The 17,543-nt window shown below is 55.1% G+C and overlaps 2 protein-coding genes across 4 annotated transcripts; one reads left to right on the top strand and one right to left on the bottom strand.

Annotated features, from left to right (window-relative positions):
• The first annotated feature begins 593 nt into the window (after window positions 1–593).
• Ccdc61 (coiled-coil domain containing 61) lies at window positions 594–14,676 on the top strand. 3 transcript variants are annotated; one of them, XM_042700287.1, is made up of 14 exons: window positions 594–641; window positions 5,423–5,581; window positions 6,104–6,186; window positions 8,614–8,771; window positions 10,378–10,557; window positions 12,302–12,512; window positions 12,630–12,712; window positions 13,092–13,261; window positions 13,341–13,416; window positions 13,522–13,667; window positions 13,747–13,825; window positions 14,001–14,061; window positions 14,319–14,391; window positions 14,496–14,676. In XM_042700287.1, the coding sequence occupies exons 2-14, from the start codon at window positions 5,434–5,436 to the stop codon at window positions 14,591–14,593; spliced, it is 1,566 nt and encodes a 521-aa protein (XP_042556221.1). In that variant the 5' UTR covers window positions 594–641; window positions 5,423–5,433; the 3' UTR covers window positions 14,594–14,676. The 3 variants fall into 3 exon arrangements, 2 of the variants coding, with proteins under 2 accessions (XP_042556221.1, XP_042556220.1); XR_006150775.1 differs by lacking the exon at window positions 594–641 and adding an exon at window positions 663–794 and having other exon boundaries at window positions 13,341–13,417; window positions 13,519–13,667; window positions 14,496–14,513; XM_042700286.1 differs by lacking the exon at window positions 594–641 and adding an exon at window positions 663–794.
• A 310-nt stretch (window positions 14,677–14,986) lies between these two features.
• Pglyrp1 (peptidoglycan recognition protein 1) lies at window positions 14,987–17,129 on the bottom strand. Its single transcript, XM_042700294.1, has 3 exons — window positions 16,801–17,129; window positions 15,696–15,817; window positions 14,987–15,208 (listed from the first exon to the last, which is right to left on the bottom strand). The coding sequence occupies exons 1-3, from the start codon at window positions 17,061–17,063 to the stop codon at window positions 15,030–15,032; spliced, it is 564 nt and encodes a 187-aa protein (XP_042556228.1). The 5' UTR covers window positions 17,064–17,129; the 3' UTR covers window positions 14,987–15,029.
• Between the last annotated feature and the right edge of the window lie 414 nt (window positions 17,130–17,543).

Here is a 17,543-nt window from a genome sequence, read left to right as displayed (position 1 = left end):
CACAAAAAGTATGGAGCTGTCCATTAGATTCCGGTGGAAAACAGCTAGAGAAAAGTGAATTCAAGAACCTGAATTTGGAAGGGAGGTCCAAACTAGGGAGCAGGTGTAAACTTTACATATGACCAACGACTGACCGCACAGGGTTCGAGCTTGAAATGCACGGGAGGCAAAAAGAAAGCTCAGCCGGCCTTTTCGGTGGAGAAAAGTTCCCGCAGCTTTTGGTGAATTCACACACCGGACTCCCCTCCCCAGCCCCGCCCCTCGTGGGCGTGGTCTACTTGCCGCAGGGGGGTGGTGGGCGGGGTCAAGAGATAGTTCTGGGACATTCCACTCTAACCTTTTCTGTGACTGACAGTTGCATTAGCCAGTTGTGATTGGAGGAGAGAAAGAGCGAGAAGGACGACAGGGAATTTCCCAAAACCTACTCAGGAACGCCTCTTCCAAATTGGCCAATGGAAAGCTTCGGGAGGCGGATTCTCTTGGAGGGGATGGGCGGATATAATGACTGGCATCTGTACCAACGAATGAAAACTTGGTTGCTGGTTAGCGAAGGCCAATCAAGAGTGAGAAAGCCGGATCCTGGGGCGGGGCTGGATCTCCGGCAGTTGAACCGCTCGCGAGGAGAGGAGTCCCGGGAGAAGGTGAGAGGCGGCCGGGGACCGTGGAGCTCCGGGCAGGGGGCTTCTAGGTGAAGAGTGGGCTATGGAGGGCACCTGGCCCGGCAGTGTGGGCGTAGGGAGAGGGGTTCTCTGTAGCACGGATAGGAGCTCGAATGAGAGGTCAGGGGCCCGAGGGTGAGTATGTAATGGTGGGGGGGGGAGTTGTAAGAAGGGTCTTGAATGGGGGGGGGAGTTGTAATTCAGGCGATCGCAGAATAGCGAGAGCCCCTCTTGTAACCAGTCCAGAGCTGCGTTTAACGTGTGTGTGTTTTGGGGGTGCAGGTTGGATTTAGGGCCTGGCACTACTCCACCACTTGAGCCACACATTCCCAACTGTTAACTCTTCATCTACCATTTGGTGGGTTCTGGCTTGGCATGGTGGTGGCAAGTGTGTAATCCCAGCACTCAGGAGATGAAGGTTGGAGAATCCTGAGTTTGAGGACAGCCTTGGCTACACCGAGAGATAGAAGGGGGGGAAAAGTGTTGAGTTCTGACCTCAGCTTGCTCTAGTTTGGATCTTGGTTCTGTCCCTGGCCCTGCTTCTGTAGGAGCTGTTGGTGAATTTAAACCTGTGCCTGAGTTTGGAGTTTCATCATTGATGGAGTTGACCTCATTGTTTGTCTTTCTAGATCATTCAATTTGAAATGTCACTTTTTTTTTTTTTCCTCTTCTGTCATGGAGTTTGAACTCAGGGCTTGGGCACTGTCCCTGAGCTGTTTGGCTCAAGGCTGGCACTCTACTACTTAGAGCCACAGTTCCATTTCCGGTTTTCTGGTGGTTAATTGGAGATAAGAGTCTTACAGACATTTCTGCCCGGCTTGGCTTTGAACCTCCATCCTCAGATCTCAGCCTCCGGAATAGGTAGGGATTACAGGTGTGAGCCACCAATGCTCAGCCTGCTTCACACTCTTTATCTTTGTCTCTTTCTGCCCTGATCTCTTCCCTGAATTCCATACTCCTGTATCCAATGGCCCACTTTTCTCTTTATTTTTTATCCCCTTTTTTGCCGGACCTGGGGCTTGAACTCTGGACATGGTCCCTGTCTCTCGGCTCTTCAGCTCAAGGCTAGCTCTCTACCACTTGAACCACAGTGCCACTTCCGGTTATGTGGTACTGAGGAAAGGAACCCAGGGTTTCATGAATGCTAGGCAAGCACTCTATCACTAAGCCACATTCCCGCCCACCCCACTCTTCTCTTATTGGGAGTTCAACTGACATTCAGTCTTTTTTTTTGGGGGGGGGGGTCTGGTCGTGGGGCCTGAACTCTAGGCCTGGGCGCTGTCCCTCAGCTCTTCAGCTCAAGGCTAGCGCTCTACCACTTGAGCCACAGCGCCACTTATGGCTTTTTTTCTTTTTGCTTATGTGGTGCTGAGGAATCGAACCCAGGGCCTCATGCATGCAATGCAAGCGCTCTACCACTGAACCACCTTCCCAGCCCCTGACATTCAGTCTTAAACTTGTGGTTTCCCCACTCAGCGTCCACTCCAAACCCAGCTGATAGCCAATTGGATCTGTAATCCTAGATACTCAAGAGGCCGAGAGCAGAGGATTCAGATCAGCTTCCACCCCAAACCCAGTTAATGGCAGATCACACCTCTAATTCTAGATACTCAGGAGGCTGAGATCTGAAGATTCAAGTTCATAGCCAGTGGGGGCAGAAAATTCTGAGACACTTTATCTCTGGGTGATCGGCAAAAAAAAGCTGGGCTGATGGTATGGCTCAATGGAAGCATCCCTGGGTAGTGCTCCGATCTGCCTGGGCTGTGGGGAGGGGTGCTCAGAGTGAGGGTGCAGAGGGACACCCGTGCCATGCCCTGTGTGTGGGGGGGGGGGGTGGCGTGAGAGTGCCCCTGGGATGTTGCTGGGCTGGAATATGTGGTGGGGGGCAAATGACCAGCAGGAGGAGGTGGTTGGGATGGCGATTTGCCTATAGGGGTGTGGGAATCGGTGGTGTGGTCTTGTCTTGGAAGAGCCCAACACGGAGGCCTCTCCGCTGTGGCCCTGAGTGAGGGCAGGGGAAGAGCCGGCACAGCAGAACTGTCCTCCTTCATGAAAGATGGAGATTGCACGTAGTGTTGGGAATCACTGGGGTCAGGTGAATAGGCCAGAGAGGATGCTTGCCTGCTGGCTGGGAGTGATGTCATCAGACTGAATGACTGGCAAGAGTGAGCCTTGAAGGCATGGCTGGGATTTGGAGTTAGGAGGCTGAGGTGAAGAAGAGGACCCAGCAGAGCCCTGGAACTGGAATGAAGTCAGCTACCAGGATGGGCCACAAGTCACAGAGCGAGGAGGGAGGATGCAGGTAGAGGGCCAGGGCCCGGATGGTGGAGGGCGCTCAGGAGGAGAGGTGGGAAATGTGTGTTTGCAAGAGGGTGGGGCTTTGCATACAATTTGGAGGAGACACTGGAAATTTGAGGATGATCAAAAGTGGGATATGCAGAGCTGGGTGCCCATGGCTTATGCCTGTAATCCTAGCTAATGCCTGTAATCCTAGCTATTCAGGAGGCTGAGCTCTGAGGATTGTGGTTCAAAGCCAGCCCGGGCATGAAAGTCCGTGAAACTCTTATCTCCAATAAACCACCAGAAAACCAGAAGTGGCGCTGTGGCTCAAGCAGTAGAGCACTCGCCTTGAGCTGAAGAGCTGAGGGACAGCACCCAGGCCCAGAGTTCAAGCCTCACGACTGACAAAAAAAGGGGGATATGCATGGATTAGAACTGGGCAAATGTGTGTGTGGCAGAGTCCTGACCAGTAGTGTGTGTGTGTGTGAGAGAGAGAGAGACACACACACACACATATACAGATGACACATGACCAACATTCTCTGTCCCCCACAGTGTGGGAGAGTAGGTTGGAGAGGGGATGACTGTGGGTAGAGGGGCTGGTTTCTGGGAAACAGCACAAAGGGGAGGTGGAGGTGGCCATGTGGGAGCTGTAGGGACATTTGGCACCTCAGAATGGGACTCCTTCCTACCTTGATATGGTAGGAAAGGGAGGGCCCGGTTGGGGATTGGGTGTGTGGGGATCCTGCTTCAGTTAACCTCTGCAGGGCTTTTCCAATGTCTTAGTAACCTGTAATGTTTTGGTAACCTGGATTGCGGGGTAGCTGATTGGCCCATGAAGTGTGAGGGGCGGGGCCTGGACTGCCCAGCCGGCAGAGAATGAGGGACACGTTGAAATGTTAGCAACAAGATCTGGGATTACCAATTGATACCGCAGAACTCCCAGAACATGAAGGCATAATTGTTAGGGGTCCCTAGATTTCATGTAGCCTTTCAAAAAGCACCTTAGACTCACCCTCAAAGTTAAGAGCTCTGATGTAGACACAGAGAGGGACCTGGGACCTGTGGGCTCAAGCAAAGGTCCTTGGACCTCTGACAAAGGGGATCTGTGGATGGATTTAGGGACTGGTATCCTGAGAGCCCCTAATATTTGCAAAAGCTTGTAGGTCTAAGCCTGGCACCAATGGCTCATGCCTGTAATCCTAGCTACTCAGGAGGCTGAGATCTGAGGATCACAGTTCAAAGCCAGCCTGAGCAGGAAAGTCCATGAGACTCTTATCTCCAATTAACCACCAGAAAACCAGAAGTGGTGCTGTGGCTCAAGCAGTAAAGCCCTCCCTTGCCTTGAGCTGAATAGCTGAGGGACAGCGCCTAGGCCCTGAGTTCAGGCCCCAAGACTGACAAAAAAAAAAAAAAAATCTTGTAGGTCTGTTTATTTTGGAAGAGTCCAAAAACCTTGTTAGATATTCAAATACTGAAGTACTTTGAACATTTAAAAAAAAATCACAGACCTTGAGTTGTGATGCTTCTCTTTGCTGTCCATGGGACAGTGCTGGCAGTGTGAATTATGGAGGGTCTATTTTTGATGTAGCTGCAGGCTCCTTTTTTTGTTGTTGTTGGTTTGTTTTTGTTTTTGGTTGGTCATGGGGCTTGAACTCTGGGCCTGGGCGCTGTTCCTCAGCTCTTCAGCTCAAGGTGAGCGCTCTTGAGCCACAGTGCCACTTCCAGTTTTCTGGTGGTTTCTTGGAAATAAGAGTCTCATGGACTTTCCTGCCCAGGCTGGCTTTGAACTGTGATCCTCAGATCTCAGCCTCCTGAGTAGCTAGGGTTAGAGGCGTGAGCCACCGGTGCCCAGGTTGCAGCCTCCTTTTCTTGCCCAGCCTCAGATTCCCCATTCATATCCTGGAGACTTTGAGTATGTTAAAAGTATAATGTGGTTTCTCTCAGCACTCTCCCAGCCCTAGGCTGTCACCTGATTATGACTAGGAACTCTGGCCCATGGAGAGATTAAGTAAGGATGGAAACCCAGGCAGCCAGGCACCTTGTTGTGAACCGCCATCTACAATCCTGGGGGGAGGCAGAGGTCTGATCCTTCCCTAGCCCAGCCCTTTGTAATGGGTTTCTTCACAATTGTAACTCTTGCTATTAAGGTTGGGTGTTTATACTCACAGGACTGAGGAATAAAATCACTGCTTAATTCAGTGCAAATGAGCTCAGGGTATCGTCGGTTTCTGGATCTGGAGTTCTTTCTCCATCCAGATGACTACCCAGTTCCCTCACTCACACCCTTCAGCTCTGCCCAGATGTCCCCTCTGAGCCCCAGCACTGATGGTCCCCCCTTTCCAGTTTGCCCTCAAGTCCTTCTCCCAAAGTGCCTTGGCTGATGAGTGATGGATGACATGTGGTGGATGAGGAGGTGCATCCTGGGCCTGTCAGCTCCGGAGTCTGGGTCCTCAGTCCCTCCATCCCCTTGCCTTCTTCAGTGACGGGGCCCATGGACCAGCCAGCTGGCCTGCAAGTGGACTATGTCTTCCGTGGTGTGGAGCATGCAGTGCGCATGGTGGTTTCTGGGCAAGTACTGGAGCTGGAGGTGGAGGACCGCATGACGGCTGACCAGTGGCGGGGCGAGTTCGATGCCAGCTGTGAGTATGGCACTATGGGGTGGGCTTGCCTCTCCCCCCACTGAGATCAGCTGTTCCCCGGAAAATGAGGCCAACCAATGAGACAGATGGTAGTCCCTCCTCTCGCCTCTTCTAGCTCATCAGAACCTTTCCAAGGTGGGGAGGGGTGGAGGCCCTATTTCCTCAGGCCACAAGAACCAAAGGTGGGGAATGAGGAAGACCTTGGATGCTTGGCCCTTAGCCGGGGCAAATGGTCAGACTTCAAGAGAAACTTTTTTCTTTTTCTTTTTGTCGGTTGTGGGGCTTGAATTGGGGGCCTGAGCTTAGTCCCTGAGCTCTTCAGCTCAAGGCAAGCGCTCTACTACTTGAGCCAGAGGACCACTTCCAGTTTTCTGGTGGTTAATCGGAAATAAAGAGTTTCACAGACTTTCCTGCCCGGGCTGGCTTGTGACCATGGTCCTCAGATCTCAGCCTCCTGAGTAGCTAGGATGACAGGTGTGAACTGTGGGTGCCCAGCTTAGAGACACTTTTCTTCCCACCCAGTCATTGAAGACCTGACTCACAAGACAGGGAACTTCAAGCAGTTCAGTATCTTCTGTAACATGATGGAGTCGGCTCTCACCCAGGTAGGGAGCTGGGGGGAGGGACAGGGAGGATGCTGGTCCCCAGAGTGCTTGGTGATGCTAGGGGAGGACTCTCTTGACCAGACTCCTGGGGGAGATGCCTGTCGGGTGTGAGTAGGTATCTTTAGGTCTTCTGTTTCATGAAGAGACCAGGCTTTCTCATCTTTCTCAAATACAAATGGTTTATTATGAGTTGGATGATGATTACTCTTATATAGAATATTCAGAGCCAGGCTCTGGTGGCTCACACCTGTAACCCTAGCTACTCTGGAGGCTGAGATCTGAAGACCACCATTCAAAGCCAGCCTGGGCAGAAAAGTCTGTGAGACTCTTATCTCCAATAAACTATCCCCAAAAAGCTGGAAGTAGCACTTTGGCTCAAGTAGTAGAGAGTTAGTCTTAAGCAAAAGGAGCTCAGGGACTGTGCCCGGGACCTGAGTTCAAGCCCCAAGACTGGCACAAAAAAACAAAAGCCAGGTGTCAGTGGCTCATACTGAAATCCTAGCTTCTCAGGAGGCTGAGATCTAAGGATCCCAGTTCAAAGCCAACCCAGGCAGAGAAGCCCATGAAACTTTTATCTCTAATAAACCATCAGAAACTGGAAGTGGTGCTGTGACTCAATTGGTAGAACACTTACCCTGAGCTGAAGAACTCAGGGACAGTGCCCAGGCCCACAGTGCAAGCCCCATAACTGAAAAAAAAAATGGGGGGGGGGGGGTGAGGCTAGGAAGGTGGCTCAGTGGTAGAGTGCTTGCCTTGCAAGCGTGAAGCCCTGGGTTTGATTCCTTAGCATCAAATAAGAAAAAGCCGGAAGTGGCGCTGCAGCTCAAGTGGTAGAGCACTAGCCTTGAGCTGAAGTGTTGAGGGATGGTGCCCAGGCCCAGAGTTCAGGCCCCATGACCGGCAAAAAGAGAGAGAGAAAATGTAAATCTAAACATTTTTATTTTTTGATTTTTTGCCCATCCTGGGGCTTGAAATCTGGGCCTGGGCCCTGTCCTTGAGCTTCTTTTTTGCTCAAGGCTAGTGCTCTACCATTTAAATCACAGTGCCACTTCCAGCTTCTTCTAAGTAGTTTTTATTGAAGATAAGAATCTCATGGACTTTTCTGCCTGGGCTGGCTTCAAACTGTGATCCTCAGATCTCAGCCTCCTAAGTAACTAGATTACAGGCATGGGGCACTTACTTGTGCCTGGCTAACGTTTTAATGCATAATATATTTTCCAAAACCAAAACTTGGAGATGTATCATCATCTTACATTTGTGTTGTTGTTGGTCGTGGGACTTGACCTCAGGGCCTGGGCTCTGTCCCTGAGCTCTTTTTTGCTTAAGGCTAGTGCTGTACTACTTTGAGCTACAACTCCACTTGCAGTTTTCTGGTGGTTTAATTGGAGATAAGAGTCTCATAGACTTTCCTGCTGGCTTTGAACCTCAGTACTCAAATCTCAGTCTTCCAGGTAGCTAGGATGATAGATGTGAGCTGCCAATCTCTGGCTCATTTTACATTTTTGTCGGCTGCTCAGGATGGAATCTGATGCCTCAGCCCTTCCAAGTCTTTTTAATTTCTGGTTTAGCTGAATGCCAGTGGCTTGCCCCTATAACCCTAACTTCTCATGAGGCTGAGATCGGAGGATCACAGTGTAAGGCCAGCCTGGACAGAAAAGCTGTTGAGACTCTTTCTTCAAAATCCTCATCAAAATGCCAGGCTGAAAGTGTGGCTCAAATGATAGAATACCAGTTGACTAAGTATAGACCCTTGAGTTCAAGCCTCAGTACTAAAGAAGAAAGCAAAAGTCTTCGCTTTAAAATAGAACGCCATTGGATTTGCATGTACTTTTTTTTTGGGGGGGGGGGGTCGGTCATGGGGCTTGAACTCTGGGCCTGAGCACTATCCCTCAGCTCTTCAGCTGAAGGTGAGTGCTCTACCACTTGAGCCACAGTGCCAATTCCAGTTTTCCAGTGGCTCATTGGAGATAAAGAGTCTCACGGCCTTTCCTGGCCAAGCTAGCTTTGAACTGTGATCCTCAGATCTCAGCTTCCTGAGTAGCTAGGATAACAGGTGTGAGCCGCTGGCACCCAGCTTGCATGTACTTTTCTTGTGTTTGGTCTGTTGTGATATGCTTTGGTTGAAAAATATATAGGAAAATACTGCTTTACACCCATGTGAGGGGAGTAAAAGGAGAACTGTAATATTGAACATTGTAGTTAACTGCACCCCCTTGGGTGCAGCTGGCTTGGTTCCCACCAGGGGGCAGCATTGTCACTTGCAGGTTTGCCATCACCTTTCCCCCATCTCCACCCACAATGAAAAGGGCACATAACTGTGTCTGTGTTAGAATCATTTTGGGCCTTATGGACTCCGGAGAGGGTCTTGGGGACCCTCCACCCCCAGAGACTGGACAGGGACAGTTAATTCCTCCCTGTCCTTAACAGAGCAGCGAGTCAGTCACCCTGGACCTGCTGACCTACACAGACCTGGAGACCCTTCGGAGTCGCAAGCTGGGGGGCCGCCCCAGCACGCTGGCCCCCAGATCAGCCCAGCTCAACTCCAAGCGCTACCTCATCCTCATCTACTCCGTGGAGTTTGACAGGTGGGCAGGGGCCTGGGTGGAGCCTTGGTGACCCGAATGACCAGGTTATAACCCCAGCCGTGCCTTTGGAGTCCTTGCTGTGGGAGTACAAGTAGTAAAATAAGCATTACCAGTTAATTTAAACAAATATACTTGACCACATCTAGATGAGCTGGCAGTTCTTCAACATTTCCCTTAGGGATTCAGACTCCTTTCTTTTTGCTTTTAATTTCCTATATCACTCCTAACATGTTGACTTTGTGAGCCTATATTTGTCTTCTTCATGGTCATAAAATAGCTATTGGACATCCAGCTATTGTACCTGTATCAACGCAGCCAGAAGAGGCCCAAGGCTGTGTTTGCTAATTGAATGAATCTGATTTTTTTTTGGGGGGGGGGGTCAGTCTTGGGACTTGAACTTGGCCTGGGCACTTTCCCTGAGTTCTTTTGCTTAAGCCTAGTGCTCTACCACTTGAGCCACAGCACCACTTCCAGTTTTTCTGGTGGTTCATTGGAGCTAATAGTCTCATAGCACTTGCCTACCAGAGCTGGCTTTGAACAGAGATCCTGAGATCTCAGCCTCGCAAGTAGCTAGGATGAAAGGCATGAGCCACCAGTACCTGGCTGAATCTGCTGATTTTTATCAGGGAAACCAAAATGTTTGGGGGCTGGGAAGGTGGCTTAGTGGTATAGTGCTTGCCATGCATGCATGAGGCCCTGGGTTCAATTCCTCAGCACCACATAAGCAGAAAAAGCCAAAAGTGGTGCTGTGGCTCAAGTGGTAGAGCGCTAGCCTTAAGCTGAAGAGCTGAGGGACAGTGCCCACGCCCAGAGTTCAGGCCCACGACTGACCAAAAAAAAAAAAAAAAAAAGTTCCCAGAGTATCTGGCTAGAAGAGTTCAAGTGAAAAGGATGCTGGGAAAAGGATCTGGCAGGCAGCAGGGAGTGGCTGGAGTATCTGCTAATAAGTAGCTCCTGGGTTATCAGGTGGGAAGTTCCCTGGCCTGAGTGAATTGTAGGTGGTTGAGTATGCCTGAAAAGAACTAAGAGGGGGCTGGGAAGGTAGCTCAGTGGTAGAGCGCTTGCCTTGCATGCATAAGTCCCTGGGTTCGATTCCTCAGCACCACATAAGCAAAAAGAAAAAAGTGGAAGTAGTGCTGTGGCTCAGGTGGTAGAGCGCTAGCCTTGAGCTGAAGAGCTGAGGGACAGCGCCCAGGCCCAGAGTCCAGGCCCCATGACCGGACCCAAAAAAAAAAAAAAAAAAAAAAGAACCCAGAACTTTGGTGGAGTATTTAAATATCACGCCCCTCCTACCAGCCAAGGGGTGTCAGGGCAGGCCAAGCCCATTCTCTCACAGAGCTCTCGTGTTTTCTGCAGGGGACACAATGCCAGTCTACTCCAGCAGGTGACAAGGACATTGCTTGCTACTACACCTGGGATACCTGTCTCAGGCTGCATACATTAGAGACTTTTGGGGTGAAGCACAGATGGAGTGAGGGGCGGGCGAGGATGTCCACCAGGACAGCATTAGAATGGGAGTTGGGGCCTGTGTTGTCCTGCACCCTGCTATTTTCCTGGGGTAGATTCTTAGTCTCTGAGATGCCACGATTTTAATCCCCCTCCTCAGGATTCACTACCCGCTGCCCCTCCCGTACCAGGGCAAGCCGGACCCTGTGGTCCTACAGGGCATCATCCGCTCACTGAAGGAGGAGCTGAGCCGCCTTCGAGGGCTGAATGGCCAGAACACCCGGGACACGAGGGACTCGAGGGAGACGAGGGAGACGGAGATCTGGCACCTGCGGGAGCAGTGAGTCTGGGAGGGGCATGTCCCATCATGCACTGCGGGGACTCCACGTGCACCTACTCTGGCTGTCCCTCCTTAGCTCTCTGGTTCTGGGCCTGCCTTTTTGTGTGTGTGAATGTGCTAGACTTGGGGCTTGAACTCAGGGCCTGGGTATTGTCCCTTAGGTATTGCACGCAAGGCTGATGCTCTACCACTTGAGCTATAGAGCTCCACTTCTGGCTTTTTGGTGGTTAATTAGAGATGAGTTTCTTGGACTTTCTTGCTCTGGCTGGCTTTGAACCATAGTCCTTAGATCTCAGCCTCCTGAGTAGCTAGCTAGGATTGTAGGTGTGAGTCACTGCTGCCCAGCTAGGTTGTAATAATTTTTTAATAGAACAGCTTGAGAACAGATGGCATCTTTATAAATAGTGAGTATTCCAGACTATAAAAAGAGTATCTTTGTTTATTTGGGTTTTATTTAATGACTCAGCAATATTCTGTCACACTTTTTGTAGATTTTACCCATCTAGGTGGACTTTTTTTTTTTTTTTTTGTCGGTCGTGGGGCTTGAACTCTGGGCTTGGGCACTGTCCCAGCACTCTTCAGCTCAAGGTGAGCGCTCTACTGCTTGAGTCACAGTGCCACTTCTGGTTTTTGAGTGGTTTATTGGAGATAAGAGTCTCACGAACTTTCCTGCCCTGGCTGGCTTTGAACTGTGATCCTCAGATCTCAGCCTCCTCAGTAGCTAGTATTACAGGGGTGAATCACCAGTGCCGGGCTTGGTGGACTTTTGTGTGTTCTTTAAATATACATTACATTGATATTTGCATGATTGATTTTATATTATTACATATTCATCTAATTAGATCCTTTTTAATTTTTTTAGTGTTTGTAATCATTGTTTGACATCACTGATTAATCCTCCATTCTTGTCTTTTTTTTTGGGGGGGGGGGAGGGGGGTTCCGGTCGTGGGGCCTGAACTCTGGGCCTGGGCGCTGTCCCTCAGCTCTTCAGCTCAAGGCTAGTGCTCTACCACTTGAGCCACAGCACCACTTCCGGCTTTTTTCTTTCTTTTTTTTTTTTTTGCTTATGTGTTGCTGAGGAATCAAACCCAGGGCCTCAGGCATGCAAGGCAAGCCTTCTACCACTGAGCCACCTTCCCAGCCCCATGTCTTTTTATTTTTTTAAGTGGAAGTCTTAGAGTTTAAACTCAGAGCCAGGGCATTGTCCTTCAGTTTTTGTGCTCAAGGCTAGCACTCTACTACTGGAGCCACAGTTCTACTTCCAGTTTTTTTGGGGATAGTTTATTGGAGTCTCATAGACTTTCCTGTCTAGGCTGGCTTTGAACCTTGATACTCATATCTCAGCCTCCTGAGTAGATAGGATGACAGGCCTGAGCCACCAGTGCCTGGCTTCATTGGGTTCTGATGATGGTTTTTTTAAACTTTTTTTGCTATCATAAATAGAGCTGGCGCAGCTGGGCGTGTTGGCGCACACTGCAATCCCAGTACTCATGGGCTGGAGGCACCTCTGCAAAGGGGTAGGGTTTGTGTCTGAGGCAGGTCTCCTCCACCTGGTGGGTGTGGTGGGGTGGGGATGTGTCGCGCCCCTCCTCCCACAGAAGGGATGATAAGACCTTGATCGCCCTCTACCAGGTGTGGGGAGACCTTGTTCCCCTTTGGTCGGGAGGAGACAGGAGCCTTGCCCACTCCTGGCAGCGAATGGGGATGCGGCATCATTCCAGCCCTCCCTCCTCCCTCCTCCTAGGGTGTCACGCCTGGCCGCAGAGAAGCGAGAGCTGGAGGCCCAGCTGGGCCGCTCCCGGGAGGAGGCGCTGGCGGCCCGGGCTGCGCGCCAAGAGGCCGAGGCGCTACGCGGGGTGGTGCGGGGCCTGGAGCTGGAGCTACGGCAGGAGCGGGGCTTCGTGCACCAGACCTCGACCCGCCGCAGCCAGGACTGCCACCGCCTGGCCAAGGAGGTGAGGGGCGGGCGGATGGGACCCTAGCTTGGATTCTCATCCCTGGGCTCCACCTTGCCAAGGGGCGTGGACTTAGGCCTGGACCGGAGCCTCTGATCTCCTCCTCCATCCCCACAGCTCGAGGAGGTGAAGGCGTCGGAGCGGAGCCTAAGAGCCCGGCTAAAGACGCTCCATGCTGAGCTGGCCTCGTACAAGAGGGGGTAAGGGTGGGCTCAGGGTGGGCGGAGACAGGGAGATGAGATGGGCGGGGACTGGAGGAGGGCGGGCTGTGATAGGCTCCGTGGGTGGGCGGGCTTGGTGTGGGCGGAGACAGGGAGATGAGATGGGCGGGGACCGGAGGGGGCTGTGGTAGGCTTCTTGGGTGGGCCGGCTCGGGGTGGGCGGGGCCTGATGAACTGCTGAGGCACAGGAATTGGACTACGAATTGTGGGCGCGTCTGAGGTTTTCTTGAGTCTCAGGGAGCCAGGTGATGTTCCCTGCACCGTTGGGGTCACCAGAACCGAGCGGGAAGGACAAAAAGGCGTCCCTGAGGCGTGGGCTCGGGCGGGCGGGAAAGTGACCACGGTCCCTTGCTCTCAGGAGACGCACTCCGCCGGTGGTGCCGCCCGCGTCCCGCGAAGAGCGGGCCTCGCTGTCCCGGGAGCGCTCCACGTCTCGGGGTCGCGGGGTCACCCGTTCCTCATCCCGAGAGAGCAGCCGCGGGGCCCGCGGCCGAGGCCGGCCCGCCCGCTCCTCGCCCTCTCCCACAGGTCGGTGCCCGTGCGGTCCTGCCCGGCCCGGGGGGCCCTGCGCGTGACCCCCGCCTCCGCACAGCCCGTTCTGCCCTAGGTAGTCGCGCGCCACGCTTCGACCCCACGGCCTTCGTGAAAGCCAAGGAGAAGAAGCAGAGGGAGATCCGGATGAAGTGAGGGCCCCTGCCGGCTCCCGCCTCCCCCGGGCCGCCCCGCGGCCCCCCCCCCCCCCCCCCGTGCCCCGTGCCCAGCCGGGCCCTCTCCTTCCCGCTTCCCAGGCAGCAGCAGCAGCAGCGGAACCGCCGAGGCAGTGGAGGAAGCGGAGACGGACCCTCGGTCTCGTGGTCTCGGCCGACGCGGCCCCCTGCTACCGAGAGGGGCCGAGGGGACGCCGCCAACCGCTCCCGGCACCGCAGCTCCTCGGGTAACCACGGGCCCGACGGGGGGCGCGGGCCTGGGCGCCGGCCCAGGCCCACCCGCTCACCCCGGTCTCCTCCCCGCAGTGGACAGCTTCCGCAGCCGCTATTCCTCGGCCAGCTCCGCCAGCGAGCTGGAGGACTTCTCGGAGTCCCTCACCAGAGGGTAACCCTGGCTGCCCAGGGGGGTCCACCCTCCTGGAAGGGGCGGGGCTTCTGCATTGATTGGTCTTCTTGCCCAGCTTGGGGGCGGGATCCTCTGCACAGGGGCCAGGTGGGAGTGGCCAGGGGCCGGGCCCCGCCCTCCCCCCTCCATGTGCCTCGATTCTCCATCTTCCCAGCATCCGCTCTCGAGCCCGAGGGAAGCCAGCCAGCCCCACACCCTGGAGTGGGCAGGACGTTGTGAGTGACCTCCGTGCCTCCCGGGAATGTCACTGGGGCTCTTGGGTGGAGGGCGGGGGTGGGGGAGGCTGTTTGTGGGTCTTCCTCAATGGCAAGGCCAGCCCCTCCTTCCACGCCTGTGTGACCCGGGGCCTCGTTCCCCTGCCCGCCCCCGTGACACCCCACATGTAACTTAATATGTGTGCTACTTGGGCCCTGGGTTTGGGGTTCTCGTGTGGGGCAGGTGCCTCCCTGACTCTCCCTCTCCTGCACACCAGAAGCCCAGCCCCCGGGAGCGCAGCGGTCATCAGAAACGCCTGGCCAACTCAGGGGGCTGGGTCCCCATCAAAGGTGAGCCTGGGACCCCTGCCGGGCCCTCCCAGTCACACCCATGGGTGTGACCATAGGAATGACCATGAGGGGTCCGCTTCACACCCCCACGCCTGCGCCCACAGAGTACAGCTCGGACCACCAGGCCGTGGACATGGCTGAGATAGACGCGCGCCTGAAGGCCCTGCAGGAGTACATGAACCGGCTGGACACGCGGTCCTGACGGGCGGGGTGGGGCTGCGCCCCGCCCACCCCAAGCCCCACCCCGCCTGCTGGGGGGCGGGGCTTGTGCATTTTGTAAATAAACGTTGGTCCTTGGGACCCCTTAGCTTCGGGCTGCTGCGGGGTGGGCTGGTAATGGGACCTGAGCCCCCTGGTTTGTGGTTGGTTCCTGGGGAGTGGATGGGGTTTGGTGGGTGGGGGTCCTGCATGGTCCCCGTGGGGCTGCTGCCATCCAGACCCGCTTGGTTTGGATCCCCGGCTTCTGACCTGAGGCCTTGGGGGTCTGAGCTGTGTTGCAATCCGGGCTGGGGTCTCAGGGTCTGCGATCATGGTGGGGGGAGGGCCCGGGAGAGGGGGCGGTGCGCATGGACGGGACCTGCTCATCATTCCGGAGCTGCGTGTTTATTGGGGAAGGGGCGGGGGGGGCTCTCGTGCCCTCACTTGTGGTAGTGCGGCAGGCCCTGGAGGATGTTGTAGAGCTGATCGCCTGGGGACTGCGTCTGCTGCACGTCCCGGTGGCCTTTGAGCTGGTAGTTGGAGGTCAGGTAGCCGCGGTCCACAGCGCAGTCCAGCAGGCTCCGCAGTGCCCGGATGGAGCGCGGTGGGGGCGCGCGCTCTGTGGGGCACACAGGGTGGGGGGTCTGATCGGACCCCGCCCTCCACGCTGCCTCCCTCTCCCCTCCATGCTGTCTCCCCCCCCCCTCCGTCCCGCCTCCCCCTCCCCTCCACACCACGCCTCTCCACCCCCCTCCCGCCTCCCCCCCCGCTCCCCCCCTCTTTTTTGCCCCACCTCCCTCCCCATCTGCCCCACCTCCCTCCCCCTCTGCCCCCCTCCCTCTGCCTCGCCTCCCTCCCCCCTCCCAACGGTGAGAACAGTGCCGGCCCCCACTGTGTAGGACCCAGGGGTGCCCTCGGCAAGCACCCTGGTCCCGCGATGGGCACTGGTCTCCCCCCAGGCCTCGGAGTCTGCCTGCAGCGCTCACCAGGACCTCCTCTAGCCCCCCACTAGCCCAAGGGGAGATGGGGCTGGGAACTCCGACTTACCCACCTTGCACCTGGCGCCGCTCACAAGACCCCTGCCCGCCCTCCCCTGCGCCACGCACCCATGTAGTTGCCCATGAAGGCGATGCCGATGGAGAGGGAGTTCCAGGCAGGACCAGAGTGGGCGCCCTTGGTGCGCCAGCCGCGGCCCTCGTACACCAGGCCATCTTCTCCGATCAGGAAGCTGGGTGGGAGGCCCGGCGGGTGAGCGCCTGAGGGCTGGGGGGGGAGGGAGGCTCCCCCCCACTCCCCAGCACCCCCCACGCCCCAGCACCCAAGCCAGCAGGGCATTGCAGCTGCCGCCCTCACACCCCGAAGCCGAGAAGGGGAATCCACTTTTCCATAAAGCAATTCATTGGCTTTTTCTTGTGGTTTGGGGATAGGGTCTCATGACACAGCCTGACTTGGCGGTGAACTTGGTATCCACCTGCTTCTGCCTTTTGAGCGCTGGGATTACAGGTGTGCCTTAACTGCACCTGGCTTAGGGTACCAGGTTCCTCCGCCTCCATGGAGGATGGGAGTGGCCAAGCCTGGGGCCTAGATCGATGAACGATCAACTCTGGAGCTGGAAGGGCTAAGGAAAGCCCCGTAGCTTCTAGGTTTTTCTGAGCTGGCTATACTGAGGCAATCCAGGGTGGGGCCTGGTAACCTGCATTTCCAGTAAGTTCTGCAGGCCATTCCCAAACTTACCTTGGCCCAAGTTCAAATGTTCCCTCTTTCCTGGAACCCCACCTGTTATGCTGAGAAGAAAGTTGGAGCCTCCCCTCCCTAGCAAAAAAAGGTTCTCCCTGCACCCACTGAGGCCCTGTCCCCTCCAACCCTGCTCACCTCTTCCCCCCATCCTTCAGGACCAGGGCCCTGTGTCCCCCCAAAGAGCCACCTCCAAGGCCTGACACTGGCCCCAGGACTCAGCACCGTGTGCTGGTCCCCCAAAAGCCCAGCCTTTAGAAAGGATCTCTTTATGGTGCTTAAGAGGGCCCTGGAGAAGAAGCCAAGATCTCCTCCCCAAGTTGAGCAAGCTGCCTGGGGTGCAGCAGGGCAAGTCTAGAACCCCGAAGGGCAGGGCTGGGGTGTAGAATGGAGGTGGGTGGTAGAGCACCTGCCTAGCACCATCAAGTCCCAGGACGCGCCTTGAGCACCCCGTTCCTGCAGGCCTTCCTCACTCACTTGTAGGACACATCACACCAGTCTTTGGTCCGCATGTGGTAGCTCTGGACGTTCTGGACCTGTTGCTCGCACAGGGCTGGGCTGGCGCAGGTGCTGCCGGCAGTGTGGGAGATCACCACAAGGCGGGCAGGCAGTTGCAGGGGATCGGCGCACTTGGACACCAGGGCCCCCCACTCCCCTCGGGGGACAATGGGGCCACAGCTGCTTCCCAGGCCCAGGAGGGCAAGGAGGGCACAGGCCAACAGCATGTAGGAGCTGGGCATGGCTAGTAGGGTACAGAGGGTTTTGTAGGAGTGTGTGTGTGCCTGGGGCCTGGCTGCCTTTTATCTGCTGGGGCAGTGGGGGCAGGGCAGAGCTTGCTTCACATCCTAAGGGAACTTCCTGGGCTTGGCACAGGGGTCCCCAAGTTCAACTTCCTCCTGGGCAGGGCTGGGTTGAGGCACAGTCTAGGTAGAAAAGGGTGGAAGGTGGCCTGACCATGCCCTGAAGTACTTTGGCATGAGTTTTCCAGAACCCCAGCTGGAATATGGACCCTGCTTTGTGTCTTCTGACCCACCCAACACACACACACACCAGGAGCAGAGCAGGGAGCCCCAGGGCTTTGGAATATGGACACACACACACACACACACACACTCAGGAGCAGAGAGCCCCAGGGCTTTGGCTCACTTCCTCCTTTTCCCCAGGAACTGAACTAACAAAAGACTCCCATTTTGAACAACTAGGCCAGAGGCTGAGGGCAT

Source organism: Dipodomys spectabilis, unplaced genomic scaffold (genome assembly GCF_019054845.1).
Source record: "Dipodomys spectabilis isolate Male_0828 unplaced genomic scaffold, ASM1905484v1 ptg000266l, whole genome shotgun sequence".
NCBI lineage: Eukaryota > Metazoa > Chordata > Mammalia > Rodentia > Heteromyidae > Dipodomys > Dipodomys spectabilis.
This window is presented reverse-complemented; position numbering and strand designations above follow the sequence as displayed.